This window comes from Ahaetulla prasina, chromosome 9, assembly GCF_028640845.1.
Source record: "Ahaetulla prasina isolate Xishuangbanna chromosome 9, ASM2864084v1, whole genome shotgun sequence".
NCBI lineage: Eukaryota > Metazoa > Chordata > Lepidosauria > Squamata > Colubridae > Ahaetulla > Ahaetulla prasina.
This window is the reverse complement of record NC_080547.1, coordinates 1,403,663-1,426,682: the sequence shown is the minus strand read 5'-3', so window position 1 is coordinate 1,426,682 and position 23,020 is coordinate 1,403,663. Positions and strand designations below refer to the sequence as shown.

Genomic DNA, 23,020 nt, shown 5'->3' with positions numbered 1-23,020 from the left:
ATGGATAGAAACTGAAGAAGGAGACATTCAACCTGGAAATAAGGAGAAATTTTCTGACAGTGAACCCATGGAACCGAAGTTGCCTTCAGAAGTTGTGGGAGCTTCATCATTGGAGGCTTTCAAGAAGAGACTGGACTGCCATCGGTCAGAAATGGTGTAGGGTCTTCTGTTTGGGGGGAGTGGACTAGATGACCTACAAGATCCCTTCCAATTCTGATAATTTGTTAATCCATATTTTTCTGATGCTGTTCTCTGTTGGTGCTTATATCCTATCTAGTTCCAGATCTGGATGGGACAAAAGAGTGCCAAGAACTTGGGGGTTCTCCTGAGAGGAGACCGAGCATTAAAAGTGAACGATGGGAAGGCCCTTTAGGGGTATAGACTACCATGTGGCTCAGCACCTGACTCCATTTGACAGGTCGTAGCTCATGCAACATGCAAGAACTATAGTAGCTAATGTAAAGAAGTTCACACGCTACTTGGAAATAGATGAACCAAAAACAGTGACCACTGGAATGACCACGAGACCCCTGGGGAACAGCTCCGGTCTCAAAGGAGCACAGACACAAGCCAAGTTTGAACCTTGAGTAACACTCAGGGAAAACCAGATCCCAAAGGAAGTTTTTCCGGTAGTGACATTTACCCATGAAAACTGCCATCCTTGTGGGAAAAAAAGGAGCGATTTTGCTGAAGTGTGGAAATGGATAGAGAAGCCACAAAAAGGCCACAAAGAAGAAGAAGAAGAAAAACAAAGGCAAAAACTGCAACTCTAGGTAGATCAAAGAGCCCAAGAGCCCAACAGAAATATTTTTGAATTAAAAATAAAAGGGAAACATTAAGAGAGGAAACTCTGTTTTAGGAGAGATTCTTCCAAATATAAGAACTTTTTTCCCAGCCCTGTTGTGCTAAATAGAATACAATAGAACAGAATTTTTTTATTGGCCAAGTGTGATTGGACACACAAGGAATTTGTCTTTGGTGTATATGGTCTCAATGTAAATAAAAGAAAAGATACCTTCATCAAGAATCATAAGGTACATTAAAGAGAGATCCAGCCTAGAACTAAGGAGAAATTTCCTGACAGTGAGAACAATGGGACCTCTGGTGGCTCAGACTGCTAAGACAGTCTGTTATTAACACAGCTGCCGATTCAAGCCCCACCAGGCCCAAGGTTGACTCAGCCTTCCATCCAGGTAAAATGAGGACCCAGATTGTTGGGGGCAATAAAAGTTGACTTTGTATATAATATACAAATGGATGAAGACTATTGCTTAACTCAGTGTAAGCCGCCCTGAGTCTTCGGAGAAGGGCGGGATATAAATGCAAATAAAAAATAATAAGAATCAGTGGAACAGCTTGCCTCTGGAAGCTGTGAATGCTCCAACACTGGAGGTTTATAAGAAGATGTTGGATAACCATTTGTCTGAAGTGGTGTAGGGTTTCCTGCCTAAGCAGGGGGTTGGGCTAGAAGACCTCCAAGGTCCCTTCCAACTCTGTTATTCTGTTATCACTTAGTGGAATGGCTTGCTTTTGGAAGTTGCCAGTGCTCTATCACTGGAGGTTTTTAAGAAGAGATTGGACAGCCATTTGTTCGGGATGGAATAAGGTCTCCTGCCTGGGGCAGGGGGTTGGACTAGAAGACCTCTGGGGTCCCTTCCAACCCTAGGATTCTATGGTGCCTTTATGTGAGGCAGGCAGTAGGGACAATGGATGCCAAGGAGAACAGCTTACAGAGGTTTTCCTCCTGTAAATCTAACTTTCTCCCTGAAAAGTTCTAATGATGGGCCTGCTGAGCTTCTCTTGTCTTCATAGCAGATACATAAGAGTAGTAGATGAGGTGGGGAAGAGCATTCCTTTCTTATAAAGGAAGACAGTTGTTTGGAACAGTCTCAGGATCCCTGCGTAGCCACCCAAAAGAGCCAGCTTGGAGGACAAACAGGGATTGGTGCAATCAGCAAAGTTCCTAGTTTTCCCATGGATGGAATGCAATGCTAGAGTTGACAGCGGACAATGCAAAGATGCAGAGACCCCCAAACCACCTGAATTCTTTTAAGCCTCCATTCCCCAGTTGTTGGTGAAGAAACCTTATGTCAGGCCTGGAAGGCATTTTTTGCATTGGGCTTTCAGGCCTGCCACATTTACTACTACTGTGGGACGTAAATGGATTGTATGAAGCATGGTTGATATATAGTCATAATAACATTCCTTTCTCAAGACGTCAAGGCCATCTTGCCCTGCACCTGGAAGGTTGGAACTGGGAGGCCTCTCCAGTTGGGATGGTGCGTTGATTGGGCCATGTGATGGACATGTGGGTGCAGGGGGAAGGGACTTGGACTTTCCTTTGGGTAGGGAAAACCTGGAAGCTTTCAGATTCAGGTTTGCCCAGATGTGCCAATGTGACATCTCTAATAAAATGGAACTTTGAGAAAACTCAAGCGTCAGAGTTTTCTTTCATTGAGGGTGTTACTTGGAACCCTGACACCTTGAGGCTAAAACCATTTATTGAGGCAGGAGCAGATGTCTCTATTTCAGAAGTTCCATCTGCCGTATTGGATAGCAGAAAATCTGAAAGGCAGATTTCTGCACAGTACGGTTTCAAAAGATGGATGGGACGTCAAAGAAAGTTCAAAAGCCCCTTGGTATCTGGAGATCAAAAGGTGCTGTTCACGATGAAGGAAGATGTTGCTGAGTCAGCAGTCAAAAGAATTTTTCTAATTTTATTGATCTTTCTATCAAGAGTTCACATGCTGAATGTTATTGATCAGAACTCCCCTTAATCGGAAGCAGGTTTCTCCAAGTTAGTTTTATTTTCTGGCAAAGGATGATGGGGAATGAAGGTTCTGCACATCTGGAGAACGCCAAGAGGGCTAACATTGAGGATAGCTAAAACCAGCCACCCAGAACTCAGGCTAAATATTTTCCCCGTTTGGAACCTGAGAAGATTTTGAAACCGATAGTGGTCCACCTTTTGAAGGATTCTTCCAATTCTGCAAAGTTTCCTCTCAAGAAAATAACCCCTCCTTTGCCCCAAACAGCTGGAGAAATAGAAAGATTTGTGGGAACCCAGCACAAACCTCAACTGTTGAAAAGTAACAAAAAGGAAATAAGAAAATGTAGTTGCTTCTATATAACTACGCCACCACACTGCCCAAAACACCTGGCTGGGTTCCAAGAGGTATAACTTCCAAGAGAAACATTGGCATCCAATTTCTGGATTACACTCATCCTGGGCAAGAAAATTCTGACTTCCAACAAAAAGCCAATAAGATGAAGCGAATGGTGGCCTTTCTCCTACTTGCGCCTAACTGTGGCCCAAACAGGTCCTGGCAAATCCCTTTTTTCTGCCACGTTCCCATGAGGTTGCTTCCATCTCCACCCAGCTCGTGAATAAGAAATATTTATGACACCCGTCTCTTCAAAAAAGTTGAAAGGATCGCGTACCTCGGTTCTAATTTGCACGAAAGCTAGAACATGACCACTGAAGTAAAAACAAGGATAGAGAAAGCTCAAACAGCATTCTTCAAAATCAAAAAGGTCTTCTGCAGTCACGACATAAGCCTAAGATTGAAAATCAGGCTTGTCGGATGCTACGTCTTTTCTCTATCCTGCTCTACAGAGTGGAGAGTTGGTCTCTGAGAGAAAGCCACTTGAAGAGACTAAAGGTAAAGATTCCCCTCGCACATACGTGCTAGTCGTTGCCGACTCTAGGGAGTGGTGCTCATCTCTGTTTCAAAGCCGAAGAGCCAGTGCTGTCCGAAGACGTCTCCGTGGTCATGTGGCCGGCATGACTCAATGCCAAAGGCGCACGGAACACTGTTACCTTCCCACCAAAGGTGGTCCCTATTTTTTCTACTTGCATTTTTACATGCTTTCAAAACTGCTAGGTTGGCAGAAGCTGGGACAAGTAACGGGAGCTCACCCCGTTACATGGCATCACTAGGGATTCGAACCGCCATGCTGCCGACCTTTCGACCATCCTAGCCCCTGAGCCACCGCATCCTAGAAGCATTTGAAATGTGGATTTACAGACAGCTGTTACGTATACGTTGGGTTGACAAGATCAGAAACAAGGAGGTGATAAGCCCCCTGGGAAAGCAAAGGGAAATCATCAAAGCCATTAAAAAGTGAAAGTTGGAATATTTCGGGCAGGAGATACGACACCCGGAAAAATACCGCATCCTTCACTTAATCCTCCAAGGAAAGATTGAAGGCAAATGAAGTCCAGGCAGAAGAAGAACATCATGGCTTCAAAATCTAAGGGACTGGTTTGGATAAAACTCAGCAGCACTTTTTCGTGAACAACTCCCATCATCCCCAGCCAGCGTGGTGGTGATCAGGAGGGATTGTTGAGCACCAAGTCCAGCAAGGCTACTTCTATGGTTTACAAACTTGGCAAATTTGAGATGCGTGGACTTCAACCACCCAGAATTCCCCAGCCGTCCTGGTGCATCTGGAATGGCCTGGCTTGATGTGAATCTCTTGTTTTATTCCATTTTCAGCCAGGAAAATGTCTCATTTCTTCATGGACTTTATTTGCAGTAACATGTTGGCCGGAGGCAGAGCTGAAGCGAGGCTGTCCGTTTAAACCAGGAGTGGGGAACAATGGCCCTTTTACCACTCCCAGAATTCTGGCTGGCTCAGGAATTCTGGGAGTCGAAGTCCACAGGCTGTAAAAAGGGCCATCGCTCCCCCCCTCTGGTTCAAACCCTCGGCCGAGGCAGAAGGGTCCAGAAACCTCGTTCTTCTCCCAGCAACCTTTGCCGTCCTTAGAATAAGCAAACTCCATAAGAGAGCCCTCTCTCTCTTTTTCTGCTTCTCCATCTCCTCCTTCCCCGCCTACCCAGCAAGCAGCTTTGTCAGTAACTTTGGCATCTGGAGCACATTCGGTGCTGCTGCTACGCAAACTGGGCTGCTTCAGCATGATTCGGGGCATGGTTTTCATTAGAGCATTAGCCAAACACTCATTCCTCCTTTGCTGCACTTTCCAGCAGGCGATTTGGTCTGGCTTGGGGTGGAGGGAAGGCACCAGTTGCTCGTTCTCTCCGCGTTCTTGCCTCCCCACAAAATGCCTTCCATTTTTTTTTAAAGGGACTTTTCTTGGAAGGAATATTCTCTTCTCTTCTCTCTCTCTCTCTCTCTCATGAGAGTCAGAAACATTTCAGGGCCAGAATAAGCAAACATTTCTGGAGAGTGTGAAGATTTCCAAGGTATTCTTTGGAGGCCGCTGCCAATACTCTTGGACCGAAAGCTGCCGAACAAGGAAGCAGAGGAAATTCAGCCATTCAAAGGCCTGTCCTCCTACAGGTACCTCCTGCGCCAGATCAACTATGAGAAAGGAAAGGAAAGGAAAGGAAAGGAAAAGAAAGGAAAGGAAAGGAAAGGAAAGGAAAGGGTGAGGAGAGGATGTGAAGGGAAGGGAGGGGAGGGGAAGAGAAGAGAGAGTAAAGAGGAGAAGGAGAAGGAGAAGGAGGAAGGAAGGAGGGAGGGAGGGAGGGAGGAAAAAGGGAAGGAAGGAAAGGAAAGGAAAGGAAAGGAAAGGAAAGGAAAGGGTGAGGAGAGGATGTGAAGGGAAGGAGGAAGGAAGGAAGGAAGAGAAGAGAAGAAGAAGAAGGAGAAGAAGAAGGAGAAGGAGAAGGAGAAGGAGGAAGGAGGGAGGAGGAGGAAGGAGGAAAAGGAAGGAAGGAAGGATGAAAAGAAAAAGGAGGAAGGAAGAGAAGAGAGAGAAGAGAAGAGAAGAAGAAGGAGAAGAAGAAGGAGAAGGAGGAAGGAAGGAGGGAGGGAGGGAGGGAGGGAGGGAAGGAGGAAAAAGGGAAGGAAAGGATGAAAAGAAAAAAGGAGGAAGGGAAGGGAAGGGAAGGAAGAGAAAGGAAAGGAAAGGAACGAAGGAAGAAAAGAAAAAGGAAGGAACGAAGGAAGAGAAGAGAAGAGAAGAGAAGAGAACACAATTCACAGAGCAGAGAACCAGGAAAGAAATGTCTTGCTTTCATTTCCTTTAGGTGTAAAGAGAAAAAATTCCTAAAAATACGTGGATAATCTGGGCGGCTGCCGGGGGATTTGTGGGTGGGTCAGAAAAGCCAAGGGGCTTCCATCGTGCACGCTCAGAAACCATCTAGACTTTTTTTCCAACCCCTTGCAATTCAAATCAAATCAAACCTTTATTGTCAATGCACAACATGTGTACCATGAGATTGAATGAGCCTCCCTTGGTGCAGCCCCCCCCCCCGAAACACAGAAATACATCTCAATAACTCAATAAATGAAAGCAAAAGAAATCCCCTAAACCCAAATAAGTAATAACTAAAACACATTCCCATATACCTATATGCATGTAACATTATATTATATTATATCGGTATGAACATGTTGCGCGTTGTCCGGGCCCTGCAAGTCTACCATATTAAACCTAACTGTGGTATTATGTTGCGTTCGGAAGTCTGATGGCCCACAGATAAAAGCTATTTTTCAGCCTGTCCGTTCACTGGGGGTTTATTTGTGTAGAAAAAGGTTTATAGAGTCTCTCTTCATCCAGGACTGGAAGGCTAAGACAGCCTTTGTAAATCGGAGAATGAATTGTGGCTCTTCCTTTGACCATGACGTGAGGATCAGAAAGACACAGAAGCTATAATGGAAACATTTAAAAGGAGGGTTCATGTATATGTGGTACCTTGCTCAATAGTACTACCTTTGAGAGGGATCTTGGAGTCTTAGTGGACAACCATTTAGATATGAGCCAGCAGTGTGCAGCAGCTGCTAAAAAAGCCAACACAGTTCTGGGCTGCATAAACAGAGGGATAGAATCAAGATCAGGTGAAATGTTAATACCACTTTATAAGGCCTTGATAAGGCCACACTTGGAATATTGCATCCAGTTTTGGTCGCCATGATGTAAAAAAGATGTTGAGACTCTAGAAAGAGTGCAGAGAAGAGCAACAAAGATGATTAGGGACTAGAGGCTAAAACATATGAAGAACAGTTGCAGAAACTCAGTATTTCTAGTTTAATGAAAAGAAGGACTAGCGGAGACATGATAGCAGTGTTCCAATATCTCAGGGGTTGCCACAAAGAAGAGGGAATCGGGCTGTTCTCCAAAGCACCTGAGGGTAGAACAAGAAGCAATCGGTGGAAACTGATCAAAGAAAGAAGCAACTTAGAACTAAGGAGAAATTTCCTGACAGTTAGAACAATTAATAAGTGGAGTGACTTGCCTGCAGAAGTTGTGAATGCTCCAAAACTGGAAATTTTTAAGAAAATGTTGGATAACCATCTGACTGAGATGGTGTAGGTTTTCCTGCCTGGGCAGGGGGTTGGACTAGAAGGCCTCCAAGGTCCCTTCCAACTCTGTTGTTATTATTATTTGCTATTATTAGAGTTTTAAAAATAAATCACACCCCTTTTCCATCCACATCGCATCATGGCTATATCCCTGAGGTTGTTGAGGTTCCTCAGAAAGTGATGACACTAAACGGTTGCCCACCCATGCCTCACCTGGATGTTGTGTCTCCTGAGGTTGCTGTCCACCTGATGCTTCAGGGATCCCTTGCAGGCTCCAGACAGTTAGCAGTGGGGCACCATCTCGAGCTGTGGAGACTCCTCCATTTTCTTGAGACGCCTTCCATAATTTCTTTCGTTTCAATGCACCTTCAATGAACAGTTTTTCTCCGTGGGCTGTCAGATTCTTGAATGAGAAATAACATCATAACTACATAGTATGATGGGCCAGCAGGGCCAGCACAATGTGTAACATGTTCACACTGGTGCAATAGGACTGGGTGTTTTGTTAATATGATCTATTGGGTCAGGGATTTTCTGTCTTCACTCTGAGGTGTGTTTGTGTGTGTGTTCACTGAGGGAGCTCAACCAATCTCATTGCACGTATGTTGTGCACTGGCAAAGATTTGAACTGAATTGAAGATTTCATCCTCCAGATCCTGCCAACATAATGCCATGGTTTCTTTAGCTAAGGAGCAAAAACGTCTCCTTCAACCCAAGGCCCTGGAGCGCTTCCTGAGCACTTCCTGCAAGTTCTCCTGGAACCCGCCTGGAAGTTAAAGGGTTTTTTGAATTTTTTTTTCTGGATTTCTTTTCCCTTTCACTTGCCAAACTAGCCTACAGCTTTGCAATTTCCTGGTTGTCAGCTTCCCAAGTCCTACTCTTGCCCAACTCAGCTTGGCTTGGCTTGTTCGGGATCATCCAAGAATAGCTAAGCGCAAGAGCCACACCCATGCAGTCAAAGCCCCGCCCCTTTGTGCATCCATCAACTTGGCTTGCGGGTACAAAAGGGCGGGGCTTTGCAGCATCCCACCCACCATCGTGGCTCTTGGCCATCCCCCAGGGGCACTTGTGCCATCGATGGAGGCTTGACAGAAAATTCCCTCCATAGGGACACCTTCATCTCTTCTTGACAACGGCAGTGATTGTCATGTGCTTTTTCCAGGCCTTTTTTTTAAAAAAAACAACTTCCCATTGTGGGATTTCTAGTGGTTTCCCATCATCCTAGTTTCCCCTCAAGCATCAAAGCCAATGGGTGACTTTCAGTCGGTAACTATCTCAGTGCAAGCCACTTCAGAGGGATCTTGTGGTGGGGAAAATAAGGGAGAAGAGCATTATATAAACTTCTCTGAGTTGTACAAAATAAAGACAGGGGTGTAAAGTTGAAAATTGACCAATAAATTAGTTAGTTTAGGGAGGGAGGGGGAGAGAGAGAGAAAGAAAGAAAGAAAGAAAAAGAAAGAAAGAAAGGAAGGAAGGAAGGAAGGAAGGAAAGAAAGAAAGAAAGAAAGAAAGAAAGAGAAAGAAAGAAAGAAAGAAAGAAAGAAAGAAAGAAAGAAAGAAAGAAAGAAAGAAAGAAAGAAAGAAGAGAAGAAGAGAGAGGAGAGAAAGAGAGAGAGAGAGAGGGAGAGAGAGGGAGAGAGAGAAAGAAAGAAAGAAAAAGAAAGAAAGAAAGAAAGAAAGAAAGAAAGAAAAGAAAGAAAGAAAGAAAGAAAGAAAGAAAGAAAGAAAGAAAGAAAGAAAGAAAAGAGAAAGAAAGAAAGAAAGCCAACTAATCTGACTCTACTTTGATTTTTTTGAAATCAATCAAAGTTGAACAGGGCTTGCTTGGCAATATGCACTATATTTAGCTAATTTTATTTCATTTCCACTGAAATAGTTGCTTGGTTCTCCCATCCTTTTTAAAACATGCAGCACCCAGCAGGCCTTTGAAGAACCCAGGATGTCTGTGGCGAGTGAAGACGATGCCTCCTTGCCCTAAAGTTTTGTGCAAGGGAAGGAGAAGTAGGATTGCAACCAGGTTGGATAGTCAGAACCGCCAAGCTCTTCACCTAAATTAGCAGTTTCCAAACTTGGCAACTTTAAGACTGATGAACTCTCAGAATTCCTCAGCCAAGTTTGGCCTAAGACAAAGGAGAAAGATACAGATCCTTCTTATACTGCCAGATTTTGATTTTTAATTAACTCTGACCTGGCAGGTGGCCAAGTGAAGCCCTACCTTCCAATCTGATCTCTTTCCAAGAATTGTTTTAAGGCCTTTCTGGAAGTAGGAAAGTGATGCAATTCAGTCTTTTGTTTTGAAGCAGTCAGGAACCTTCCTTCTTTTAATACACTGAAGGCTCGTATCCACTTGTTATTGTCCTATGACATGTTTTTGTCCTTTAAAAAAAATATTGCATTTTAATTGGAGTGATGTGATCTGGTTGCGTGTTGAGACATCAATGGACGTGAGGTGGGTGTTGGCCCCTTGGAGTGAGCTGGCTAAGGAGACAAGAGTCTGGAAGGGGTCCATTGGCCTCCTTTTGAAGGAGTTTTCAGCCAGGTTTGTGGGTCAAAAAAGTCATGATGGTAGTTGTGATGATGCAAGCAAAGTCCCACCCCTTTTTAACCTGCACAATGCATGGTTCTGGAGCCATCTTGTCTTGTTGGACTCCTTCATGATTCTGGATACTCTTGCTCTGCGATTCAGCAACAAGGGCAAAGACTGCTCTGAATTCCCTTTCTTCTTTGGGAACCTCACCAGTTTGCTTCTGCAAAATGGACCCTGGGACAGCTAGTGAGGCCTTCGGAAGTTTTTTGAGGGCTGGTGCCATCACTGTCTTCCATTTGTCTTCTTGGGGTACTTATTTTTTTCTTTTTTCCAGCTTCCCTTATGTGGCCTTTTTCGAGAAGGGTGTCTGCTGATAAGCCAGGTTATCTCTTTGCATGCTCAAGACAGCTGTCTGTCTGTCTGTCTGTCTTCCTAACATGGCCACAACATCCCAGATGGGCCCACCACCATCCCTATTTCTCCCTATCTGGATTCCCAGTTTCAACATTTATTGTGCAACCAACGATTTCCAGGAAGAAGTCAGAGGAAAATTATGTAAACGAATGCTTTGTTTGTGTGCCGGGAACGAAGAAGAAGGAAAGCTGTCTCGTGCCTTGCGATGAAGCAAAACACCATTTCGCTGAGCAAAATATTAACCCTGCCCCCACCTTAGCTGAACCGGGGTCCCGCCAGGAGCTCCAGACAACAAAAGATCAGATGAAACACGGGGGAGACCACAGCTGTCTTATGAAATATTCTCAGAAAGTGGAAACAGGAGGTCTTGAGTCACGACAGTGATAAATGAGATCAATGATGAATGAGACCCAGCCAGAGAATCTCACGGCTGGGAAAAACACACCAGCAACTATTTTTGTCTAGCTATGATTTCATGCTTCCCGGGCAGATCATACCTCTTAATCTCCACGGCCGTGCAGGCTGAGGATGATGGGAACTGTAGTAGTGCAACACCTTTTCCTGCTAGGTGTTCAGAAGGCCCACAGAGAGCCAGCCTCTCCCAAGCAGATGTGCCAAAGCAGAAGAAATTTTGAGAAGAAACTAATCTAAAAAAAAAATAAATGCCTAAAGTGGGGAAAATATATATAATCTATTCCTTGGGGATTTGACTATCTCTCCAACTCTAGAAGGCATACATACTTTGCCACGTTTTCCAGTGTTGCAAAGAAGCGATTTCTTTACTCTTTCTTGCTGTACAGATCCACAATGGAAATCAAAGAGAGCTTTGAAACCTGGCACTTAACTATGAAAGCTGTTTGTTTGTTTCATTCGTTTTGTCTGAAAACTTCACTCCTCGGTAGAAGAGGCCCAGAATATTTTACACAATTCGGTTTAAAAAAAAAACCGGTTTTGGAGCGCTTAAGTGGAAAAACAGGAATGGCAAGGAATTTATTTCGTTGGCTTCCTGCTCCTCTTTTTCACTAGTTCTGCTCGTCTGTTACTTAGTCTATTTTTTCATTTAAGGAAAAAGGGTTCTGGGAATATGAGGACACCCAGTTCTTTAAGGGTTCATAAAGAAAGAAAAGGGAATGAAGAAATATTCTTGTGGCTTAGATTATAAACAAGAGAAGAATCCCTGATGTTTTTGCACATACCCTGCACATGTCAAGCTATGGTATAAGCATTGGTGGTACAGAGTTCATCTTTCCATTCTTCCTGCTTCCGAAGAGGACATTCTTCTTCAATTTTTGCAAATTCATCAGTCTCCCAGATGAGGAAGGATACACAGTGTTCTTCTTAGGAGGCAGATTTCCTTGCCGTAGGAATTGCAAAAGAAATTAATATCATGTGCACCAGGAGGAAAACACAGTTGCCTCAGAATCACCCAGGAAGGAATGTACTGGGGCAAGAGCTGTTTTCACAAGAGAAGCCTCAAACCAAGCAGACGAGAGAGAGGCTCCTTTTGGGTGTGATTGTCTACCTTCCAATGTAAAAAAATACTCTAGCTGCTACTGCAGATAATTATGGAAACTTGAGTAGGGTAGGGTAGGGTAAAGTAGGGTAGAGGAGGGTAGGGTAGAGTAGAGTAGAGTAGAGTAGAGTAGAGTAGAGTAGAGTAGAGTAGAGTAGAATAAGGGTAGGGTAGAATAGAATAGAATAGAATAGAATAGAATAGAATAGAATAGAATAGAATAGAATAGAATAGAATAGAACAGAACAGAACAGAACAGAACAGAACAGAACAGAACAGAATAGAATAGAATAGAATAGAATAGAATTCTTTATTGGCCAAGTGTGATTGGACACACAAGGAATTTGTCTCTGGTGCATAAGCTCTCAGTGTACATACAGACAACAAAGTAATAGGTCATAGATCATAAATCATAGCTGCAATCATTAAACATAAGATATAGCAACAAGTGATGATCATAAGATACCAATAGAAGAAGGTAGTAGGAAAGATGAGAGGATGAGAAGGCTAATAGCAATAGAGCCTACTACATGAGTAGGCTCTATAGGCCTAAGACTAAAACCATATATACAGTATATCTATAGGCTTAAGACACTGCGGTGGGAATTAGGTGTCCAGTAAAGTGATGGGGTATGGGGGAAGAAACTGTCTAGGTGTATCAAGTTGTTTTGTCATGTTGAAGAGAAGAACATTCAGATTCTTAACACTGTAGGAGGAGAACTTTGTTAAGTCTATGATGACAAGAAATGTTGGTCTGTGGTGGCATCTAATGAAGTGAGCGGCTGTTCAAAAAACCCTGATCCTTTTAATAAATTTTGGTAGCTGGACCCAAAATCACACAAAACTCATAACCATCTCTCCTAAGAAGACTCCATGACTCCCAAAGCAAAATATTATCAGCAAAAGCTGTGAAATTAGTAACCTCAAGAGTTTAGAATCCCGGTTCGTGATGTTCCACAATTGGCATTTCATCCGATTATTTTTCAATCTAGGAGAAGCTTTCCTTCCTGGAGCAGAAGAGTTGCAAGCAGTGTTAGATATTTTGGAGCTTTAGGAAAGGGGTGGTGCTTCGTTTATTTATTTTGGAAGGAAAAGAAGATCTTGCTTTGGTGCAGAGCTTTGCTGTTTTTCGAATTTTTGCAGATTCTAAAGGATTTGCTGAGTGCAGTTGAGGTTTTCTTTTCATCTGCCTCCCATTGTGAAATGCACACATTTAGTGGCGGCGTTGTGCTTGCAGGCTCACATAACTCTGATCAGCCATGATATGCAGCTCTCCCCCCCCCCACTTTATGTCAGCTTCCCTCCCCCAGTCTGCAGTCTCAGAATTATAATACTCCTGGTGGGCTGTTGCGATGGTTACAGATGTGTGTTTTGAGTGCTTGTTCTCAGGTTGCTTAAAAGTTGCCAGTTGACTTCTTCTATAAAACAAGTCAGAAATGCATCTGGATAATCAGTCCAAAAAAAAAAAAAAAACCCTATGCAAAAGTTAAGATGCGTTTTAGTTTGCTTATACTGTACCCCAGCCATGAGTAACTTCAGAATGGAAAGGTTGCTTTATCTGAAAAGGAAAATGTAGCTGAGTGTTTAGAGGAGATCAACCCTGACTGCTCTTTAGAAGGCCAGATCCTGAAGAGGAAACTGAAATACTTTGGCCACCTCTTGAGAAGGAAGGACTCCCTGGAGAAGAGCCTCATGCTGGGAACGGTGGAGGGCAAAAGAAGAAAGGGACGGCAGAGAATGAGGTGGTTGGATGGAGTCACTGAAGCAATTGGAGGGAGCTTAAATGGACTCCAGAAGATGGTGGAGGACAGGAAGGCCTGGAGGAATGTTGTCCATGGGGTCGCGATGGGTCGGACATGACTTCGCAACTAACAACAAAGCTGAGTGTTACTTTTATGCACCAAGGTATAGTAGATCAATTGCTCCTGATGAACAAAGAAGAATCATTTGCAAAACTAACCTTCAGAAGACCCAAAGGTAATTTTTTTCAAGAGGCAACTGGACTTTTTGGTTTTTCTTTGAAGACGTTTTGATTCTCATCCAAGAAGCTTCTTCAGCTCAGAGTTGGATGAGAAGAAAAGCCAGAAAGTCCAGTTGCCTCCTGAAAAAAGTAGCTGTGGGAAAACCCTGACCTGGATGACTAAGAATCTCCATAGACATTTCAGAGGTGGAGACTGAGCACAGCCTAGTATAGAACAGGGGTCTCCAACCTTGGTCCCTTTAAGACTTGTGGACTTCAGCTCCCAGAGTTTTGCTGGCTGAGGGACTCTGGAGTTGAAGTCCACAAGTCTTAAAGGGACCAAGGTTGGAGACCCCTGGTCTAGAAAAGGGCTTATGTTCTGGAGAAGAACTACTAGCCTGCTCCAGATCCAGGACCATCCAATCTTCCTCCAACCACCAGTTGGATTTACTACAAATACTTTGAGTTCCTGCCTCATCAGGTTGAGTCACACCACGGAAGGTCTAAGAAAAACCAGATTAACCTGGAAGAATGTGTTATTTAATCTGAAAATATATTAAGATTTCTCTTCTGGAGGATTTTAAAAAAATCAAATAAGATTATCCAGGCCAAAGATTACAACAAGATTATGATCCTCACAATTCCACCTTAAAAGAGGGGAATCAGAACCTTGAGGTGAAGATTGTGATGCTGTCCAACTGTTCCTTCCATGTGTTTTTGGCAAAAAAAACAAAAAAAAAGACTCTGTTAATTAAAATCTGACTTTGCTTACTCAGGCTCCATCCATGGAGAAGTCTGTTCCAATAGAAACAGTTCATTGGAAGATTTAAAGATAAATCTGCAAGTCCCTTAGATATCTTTGGTCAGTAATGAGCAGAAGGACATTCAGTGAACTGGGGTCAGTCCAGATAGGGCAGAGAGGGACCCATGGATCTGTGTGCATGAGAGACATCGAATGAATCATCGGTGGTCAGTGAAGAATAAGACCACAAGCTGGGCGTCTTCCAGAACCAGCCAGGTGGCATAGATAGCTGAGAATGTGTGTTTTTCTGAGATTGACTGGTACAACTGGAAGGGACTGGAGAAGAATAGAATAGAATAGAATAGAATAGAATAGAATAGAATAGAATAGAATAGAATAGAATAGAATAGAATAGAATAGAATTTTTTTATTGGCCAAGTGTGAATGGACACACAAGGAATTTGTCTTGGTGAATATGCTCTGAGTATACATAAAAGAAAAGATACCTTCATCAAGATTCATAAGGTACAACACTTAATGATAGTCATAGGGTAGAAATAAGCAATCAGGAAACAATATGAATATAAATTGTAAGGATACAAGGAACAAAGTTACAGTCATAAGTGGAAGGAGATGGGTGATGGAAACGATGAGAAGATTAATAGTGCAGATTTAGTAAATAGTTTGACAGTGTTGAGGGAATTATTTGTTTAGCAGAGTGATGGCCTTCAGGAAAAACTGTTCTTGTGTCTAGTTGTTCTGGTGTGCAGTGCTCTATAGCATCATTTTGAGGTTTATGTCCAGGATGTGAGGGGTCTGTAAATATTTTCACAGCCCTCTTTTTGACTTGTGCAGTATGCAGGTCCTCAATGGAAGGCAGGTTGGTAGCCATAGTTTTTTCTGCAGTTCTAATTATCCTCTGGTCTGTGTCTTTCTTGTAAGGAGCAGATCTGTTGTTTTGCACCAGAGCTGCATAACGTGCATGTTGTATGTGTAACATGTGGTTGCAGCTACCATCTTCACCTCCTTTGACTCCTGCCCTCTTGGGATGCCTCTGCTCCGAAGTCTTCTTTTCTTTTCTCTGGACTGAACTGCAGCTTTCCTGTTGCAGCAAAGTCCCTGTGTCATCTTTTTTTAAAAAGTTTTTTTATTAATAATTCAAAATTAAAAACTTTGAACATAGATATGACATCACTGGTTCCAAGCATCTTCCAACACTTTAAACTAATACATAATATACTAATTATATTATTTATATCTATATCTATATCTATCTATCTATCTATCTATCTATCTATCTATCTATCTATCTATCTATCTATCTATCTATATTAAACCTTATACGTTATTTAAACATAATATAATAATAATAATTTATACCTTATTTCTATATAATTATACATATCTATACATACATGTACCTATTATTACCTCCCTTTGAACCTTTGATCTCGGTTTGAAAAGCCCTGAATTTAAACACTACAAATTAAGCGAGGAACACGTACTTTGGGGTGACAACCTGGAACTTCTATGTTTAAAACCAGACGGGCTAAAGCCGGATGATTTCACAAATGTTAGGACCTCAAAGCAATTCTCCCAAGCAGCAGGAGTGGAGCACCCAGAATTCGTGAAAGAGAAGCTTCTCAGCCATCATGGCTAGAGATTTCCCCCAGGAGGGCAGGGCCAAACCAGGGGATGCGGAGGCCCGTTCGATGCCCTCGTTCATGAGCATTTCAGCAGAGGCATGAAGCTGACCCACTTTGCACCACTCAGGGATGAAATAAAGCAGAATGTTGCCTCTTGGGTTGGACAAAGGAAGACTTGTGGCATTGGCTGTCTGGCCAACCTAAGGAACGGCCTTCGGTTCCAACCCCCGACATGGTTTCTGCTGAGTAGCCAAGCCAAAGTGGTCAAGTTAAAAATCCTACCAGCCGTTGCACAGCTTGTAGGTTTAATTACAGGGCAACCTGAAAGAGGGAGAGTGCCCGGGAGGCTACAGGGCAGCTGTGTGACAGCCCTGTGTGGAAAAGCAACAGAAAGAAGTGCAGAAAGTATGGAAAGGCCTGAGTTCAGATTTCCACCCAGCCTTGCTGTCTGTTGTGATCGAGGCCCAAGGAGTGATTACCAAACACAATTCAGTCCTGAACAAACTTATTTTATTAAAACAGCTGAGAATTAATTCATTTTCAGCTTCGTCCAAAACAAGTCCTTTGGCCTGATCACCAACCTTTCTTGGCAAAAACTCCATAAAGTTCAAGAGACGCTGAACAAGAAGAACGGAAATCAATGTTGCTTTTCTACAAAAAAACCAACGGCTTGTTGCTGCTCTTTTAACCCTCATGGGAGTGGCCAGTCATCTTCTGGCCTTACTCCTGAGTCGTCCTTTTTTCTTCAGCTACTCTTCCCTTCTGGCAGCTCTTCTCATGCGTGCACTAGGAACAGTCTCCTCTTGTTCCTCTGCCTCTCTGTTGTCTGCCTCTGAAGGCTCTGGAGTCCGCACATCGCTCCCAGATGGCCCTGGCCCCATCTCTGCCTCTTACGCAGAGCCCTCGTCTGGGCCTTCTCCTGACTCCAGGACTGGCCCATCGTCCTCCCCAGCCTCCTCACTGTCTGACTCCACTGCCAGGTCCGCAGGCTGCTGGCGGACCACAACACTGTCCTTCAGGGGAAGCCAATGTTTAAGGCTCAAACAGCGCACAGGGGAACTTCCAAGGGAAGCTGGCATGAAGGATCTCTGGCATTTTGGGGGAAGGAGAAATGTGGGAGGGAAAGATCTGTTTGTGGGCAGGCTTATTTCTTCTACAGATAGTCCTTGAATTACAATGATTCATTTAGTGACCATTGAAAGTTACAGCAGCACTGAAAAAGTGACTTAGGACCGTTTTAGATTTAAGACCGTTGCAACAGACCTGTGGTCATGCAATTAAAACTTGGGTGCTTGGCAACGGGTTCGTATTTATGACGGTTGCCATGTCCCGGGGTCATGAGATTATCTTTTGTGACCTTCTGATAAGCAAAGTCAACGAGAAAGCCAGGTTTGCTTAACAACCGTGTTCCTAATTCAACAACTGTAGTGATTCACTTAAGTGAATCTTAAGTGAAATTCGAATAAATAAATAAATAAATAAATAAGTGGCAAGCAAGATCATAAAATGGAGAAAATTCATTTAACAACTAATTCGTTTAGCGATGGAAATTTTGGGCTCGATTGTAGCTTGAGGACTACCTGTAGTGCAAAAATGGGACAATTGGGACATGCTTTTGAGAATAGTTGTTGTCGGGTGTTGGTGAATACTGGTGTGTTATCCAAACTGTGGCGTGTCACTTTTGACCTGTGTGTCCTAGGTTTGCAATCACTAGTAGAGTAAATTAAGGTGGAGGGTATGTATCTATTATTCACAAGCACACATCAGTAGAGTTATTCACATTATGTGCACCAATTCTGTAAATCTTGGGAGAAATGGGACAACAGACCTACGGCTTCAGGATACAGGAAAACATTACTAAGAGAATGTGTTTGCAAAACTAGAGATATTCATGAAAGCAGAATTTACCTTTAATACATTAACACTGGGGAAAAAATCATGAATAAAATAAATTGCTAGCGGAAAGTTATATCCTAGCTTCAACTGAAAGAACATATCATTGTAGTCTACAAATATCTTGATGGCTGAAATATGGATCTTGTTCTTATTAAATTCTAAAACAGGACAAGTTTAAGCAGGTTGAAAATAAATGAAAGAAGATTTGGGCTGCATATGAGGAGGAATTTTCTAATGAAATGAGTGGTTGATTAAGTGGAAGAGTCTGCCGGGTTTTGCCCTAGAGCAGGGGGGCGGGACTCCAAACTTGGCGATTTTAAGACTTGTGGATTTCAGCTCCCAGAATTCTCCAGCCAGCATGTCTTAAAGTTTCCAAGTTTGGAGATCCCTGCCCTAGAGGAGATTTTCAAGCATGGCTTGGATGATCTGTTGGGCAAAGTTTATTAGATTCCTACAACAACTGGGCTGGAATGGATGTCCAGTTCTTACATTCTGTGATTTTTATGATGTGTGAATAAAATTTAACATTAAAAAAGAGATTTTAAAAAGCTTATAAATCAAGCTCAAACAATATGCCGGAATAGAATAAAAAAGGAGGGGTGAAATCTAGCAGGTTCTGACAGATTCTGGAGAACCGGTTGCGGAAATTTTGAGCAGTAGTGGCAAATACCACCTCTGGCTGACCCCTGGAGTGGGGAGGGAATGGGGATTTTGCAGTCTTCTTCCCCTGTCATGCCCACTAAGCCACACCCACAGAACCGGTAATGAAAAAATGGGGTGATCTCATAGTGTGGAAATCTGCCCTTTCTTTTAGCATGGTGTATGAATTGGGCCCTCACCTAAAGCCTTAACCAAGTTTCTCCCTGTAAAAATAAGAATTGCAGATTTTTAACCAGGTTTTGGGTTAAGTTTTGATGTGTGAACCAATGTATTTTCTATCTGTCTCCATTGGTCATAAATATGGACCAACATCCTGTCAATTATCGAGTGGAAAGGCTGACTCTCAGACCATGGTGGGTTTTGTTCAGTGGTGGGATTCAAGTAATTTAACAACCGGTTCTCTGCCCTAATGATTTCTTCCAACAAGCAGTTTTCCAAACTGCTCAGAAAGTTAACAACCGGTTCTCCCGAAGTGGTGCGAACTGGCTGAATCCCACCACTGGTTTTGTTAATGTTTCAAAGAATAGAATAGAATAGAATAGAATAAAATAGAATAGATTTTTTTATTGGCCAAGTGTGATTGAACACACAAGGAATTTGTCTTGGTGCATAGGCTCTCAGTGTACATAAAAGAAAAGATACCTTCATCAAGAATCATAATGTATGACACTTAATGATAGTCATAGGGAACAAATAAGGAAGATGGAAACAGTATAAAGAAAAAAATATATTTGGATATAAAGCTTCCCAGACCTTAATTGTTCTTTCCAAAGTTGCTTCAACTGAAACCACTTTTTCTGCTTCTCTTTCCAGATGAGAAACCCTTTGTAGTGGAGGACACCTACTTACTCTGCCCGGCGCCTGTCTTACAAGAAGTTGGCATGTAGGTTTATGAAAATGCTGTTTTTGCTGTAACTTTCACCAGTGGATTTTCTTTTGCTTCTGCACTTTCTGATCCACCCATGAGGATTTCAGTCATTTGTGGGTAGGAAACGGCAGCTCTGAATAGCCTGCTCTATTCCGAGGTGATCCCAGGATAGTCAAGAAGCAAAATAGAAGGTACGACTCTGGGGTGGAAACCCCACCTCTTGGCCATGGCAGAAATGGGGCAGGGCTTTGATTGCAGCAATGTGCCCGCCATTTAGATCAAGGGTCTCCAACTTTGGCAACTTTAAGCCTGGAGGACTTCAACTCCCAGGCTTCCCTAACCAGCCAGCTCTGCTCTGCTCTGCTCTGCTCTGCTTTGCTTTGCTTTTTATTATTATTATTATTATTATTATTATTTATTTGATTTTTATACCGCCCTTCTCCCAAAGGACTCAGGGCAGTGTACAGGCAAAAGTAAAAACAGACAATACAATATACAGTTTAAAATGCAAGTTAAAAAACTTATTATAATTGGCCTAAAACTTTAAAATGTATAAAAAACTAAAACCCCATTTAAAAATTAGTAGTAGAAAATTTAAAATCAATAAAATTTAAGCCAGCCCCGCGCGAATGAAAAGATATGTCTTCAGTTCGCGGCGAAAGGTCCGAAGGTCAGGTATTTGGCGTAAACCCGGGGGAAGCTCGTTCCAGAGTGTGGGAGCCCCCACAGAGAAGGACCTTCCCCTGGGGGCCGCCAGCCGACATTGCTTGGCTGACGGCACCCTGAGAAGTCCCTCTCTGTGAGAGCATACGGGTCGGTGGGAGGCATGTGGTAACAGCAGGCGGTCCCGTAAGTACCCAGGCCCTAAGCCAAGGAGCGCTTTAAAGGTCGTAACCAAAACCTTAAAGTGCACTCGAAAGGCCACAGGTAGCCAGTGCAGTCTGCGCAGGAGCGGTGTTACACAGGAGCTACGCGAAGCTCCCTCTATCACCCGCACAGCTGCATTCTGGACTAACTGAAGCCTCCGAGTGCACCTCAAGGGGAGCCCCATGTAGAGAGCATTACAATAATCCAAGCGAGAGGTAACGAGCGCATGAGTGACTGTGCACAAGGCATCCCGATCAAGGAAGGGGCGCAACTGCCGAACCAGGCGAACCTGGTGGAAGGCCCTCCTGGAGACGGCCATCAAATGATCTTCAAACGACAGCCGTTCATCCAGGAGGACACCTAAGTTGCGCACCGTATCCTTTGGGGCTTTGCTTTGCTTTGCTTTGCTTTGCTCGGGAATTCTGGGAGTTGAAGTCCTCCAGGCTTAAAGTTGCCAAGGTTGGAGACCCTTGATCTAGAAGGTTGGCTCTTGCCTGCCATGGAGGGGCCCATTCCGTTGCTAGTTTGGTCATTCAGCAAATCAAGCAGCCTTCTCCAGCTTGGTTGCCCTGTAGATATGAGGGTAGACTTCCATTCTTCACAGCTAAAGGCCACGTCATCTGAGGACCGTCTAGTTGATATCCCAAAGGTGCTTTTTCAGGAGGCAACTGGACTTTCTTGTTTTTTCTTTGAAGATGTTTCGCTTCTGATCCAAGAAACTTCTTCAGCTCTGATGGATAGTGGGGGATGGAAGGATTTAGATTCCTTGCAGACAGCTGTTCATCTGCATCCTTTTAGAGGGTTGTTGAGGCCACTTGGAGGTTTACTTGTGTCCTCAGGGTTACATGAGGAGTGCACTAATGGCTCCTGTAGTCTGCAATTTTTTCTCTCTGGAAATCCATCCATACTCCCCCACCATTCCAAGGGTTGTTCATTCCAAATTTTGTAGCTATAAGTCTGTGGAGATTCTCAGTCATCCAGGTCATGGTTGTCCCTGAGGACACAGATAAACCTCCAGATGGCCTCAACGACCCTCTCAAAGGAGGAAAATGACCAGCTGCTTGCAAGGAATGTAAATCCTTCCATTCCCCACCATCCTGTCAGAGCTGAAGAAGCTTCTTGGATGAGAAGTAAAACGTCTTCAAAAAAAAAAACCCACAAGAAAAGTCCAGTTGCCTCCTGAAAAAACATCTTTGGGGCAACCATGACCTGGAGGATGGAGAATCTCTAGACTTTCACCTGGTTGAAGGTATCTGAGCTCTCCAAGGCAAAGAAAGTCTTGCATTTTCAAAAGAAGCGGACTGTGAATCTTCACCCCACCCCCACCCCCACCAAGTCATTTCTCCTCTCTTTCCTCGTTTTAGGGAAGCTGCTCTTCAAGTGAGCATGAACGACGGCCTCAGTTTCATCTCCAGTTCCGTCATCATCTCCAGCACACACTGCGTAAGTTTGCTTAGAAAGCCACCCTGTCGCTCGAGCGCCCGCTGGACAAAAAAAAAATCCCCGTGAATTTGAATTGGAGGGTTATTGAGAAGCCACCCATACTGGGGTTTCAGGTCTGGCTGCCCTTGAAAAGCATCTGATTAATGATTCTTTAAAATGAAGCGGTTTCTCCTTTGCGGCTTCAGGGCTGTATAAGAGGCAGGTTCCGCCTCTTCCGAACGGTGAATTTCAGTCACATCCCTGCAGTGGTGTCGGAATTTCTCCAACGGGGAGTCAAATAAAGGCACTCAGAACAGTGGTGGGTTCAGAGGTGGGTTTCAGCAGGTTCTGACCAGTTCTGGAGAACCGGTAGCGGAAATTTTGAGTAGTTTGGAGAACCGGTAAATACCATCTCTGGCTGGCCCCGTCCCCATCTACTCTCTGCCTCCCAAGTCCCGGCTGATCGGGAGGAAATGGAGATTTTACAGTATCCTTTCCCTGCCACGCCCACCAAGCCACGCCCACTAAGTCATGCCACACCCACCAAGCCACACCCACAGACCCGGTAGTATGAATTTTTAAAACCCACCACTGTACCGGTTCACCCCGGTTCAGGCGAACTGGTAGCGGCGGTGGTGGTAGTAGGCTTCGCCCACCTGCCCGGATGCTTTTGCGCATGCACAGAATGGTTGCGCCGCCCACGAGCGAACCGGTAGCGACGGGTCTTGAAACCCGCCCCTGACTCAGAACCTCTTCAACCCAGGCATGCAAAGAAAGAGAATGCTAATGCCTTCTATTACAGGTTAACAGAGATGGAAGGGATCTTGTAGGTCAGGGGTGTCAAACTCAAGGCCTGGGGGCTGAAACTGGCCCACAGAGTACTTAGATCTGGCCCGGGGGGTGACTCTGGAAACAGTGAAGGACTGGCACACAGTGCTTCTGCCAGCGAAAAGGGCTCCCGAGCTCCGTTTTCGGCTGCCACGGCCTCCTGCAACCTTCTGCCAGTCAAAACAGACCTTGGGAGGGCCACTTCCAAGCTCCATTTTCACTGGCAGAGGTTGCAGGAGGCTGTGGCAGCCGGAAATGGAGCTTGGGAGCCCGTTTTCACTGGCAGAGGGTTGCAGGAGGCTGTGGCAGCCGAAAACGGAGCTCGGGAGCCCATTTTCACTGGCAGAGGGTTGCAGGAGGCTGTGGCAGCCAAAAACGGAGCTTGGGAGCCCGTTTTCACTGGCA

General features: G+C 44.0%; 1 protein-coding gene across 5 annotated transcripts in view; it reads left to right on the top strand.

The window, feature by feature from the left end:
* ANTXR1 (ANTXR cell adhesion molecule 1) overlaps nt 1–23,020 on the top strand; it is a 150,330-nt gene that overhangs the window by 53,089 nt on the left and 74,221 nt on the right. For all 5 annotated transcript variants that reach the window (XR_009156528.1, XM_058194967.1, XM_058194969.1 and 2 more), the window contains exons 11-12: nt 19,444–19,513; nt 21,730–21,808. Coding sequence is in view for 4 of the 5 variants with exons in the window: in XM_058194967.1 (XP_058050950.1) it covers nt 19,444–19,513; nt 21,730–21,808 (149 nt within the window). In the remaining variant the exon portion in view is untranslated. The remainder of the gene's footprint in view (nt 1–19,443; nt 19,514–21,729; nt 21,809–23,020) is intronic.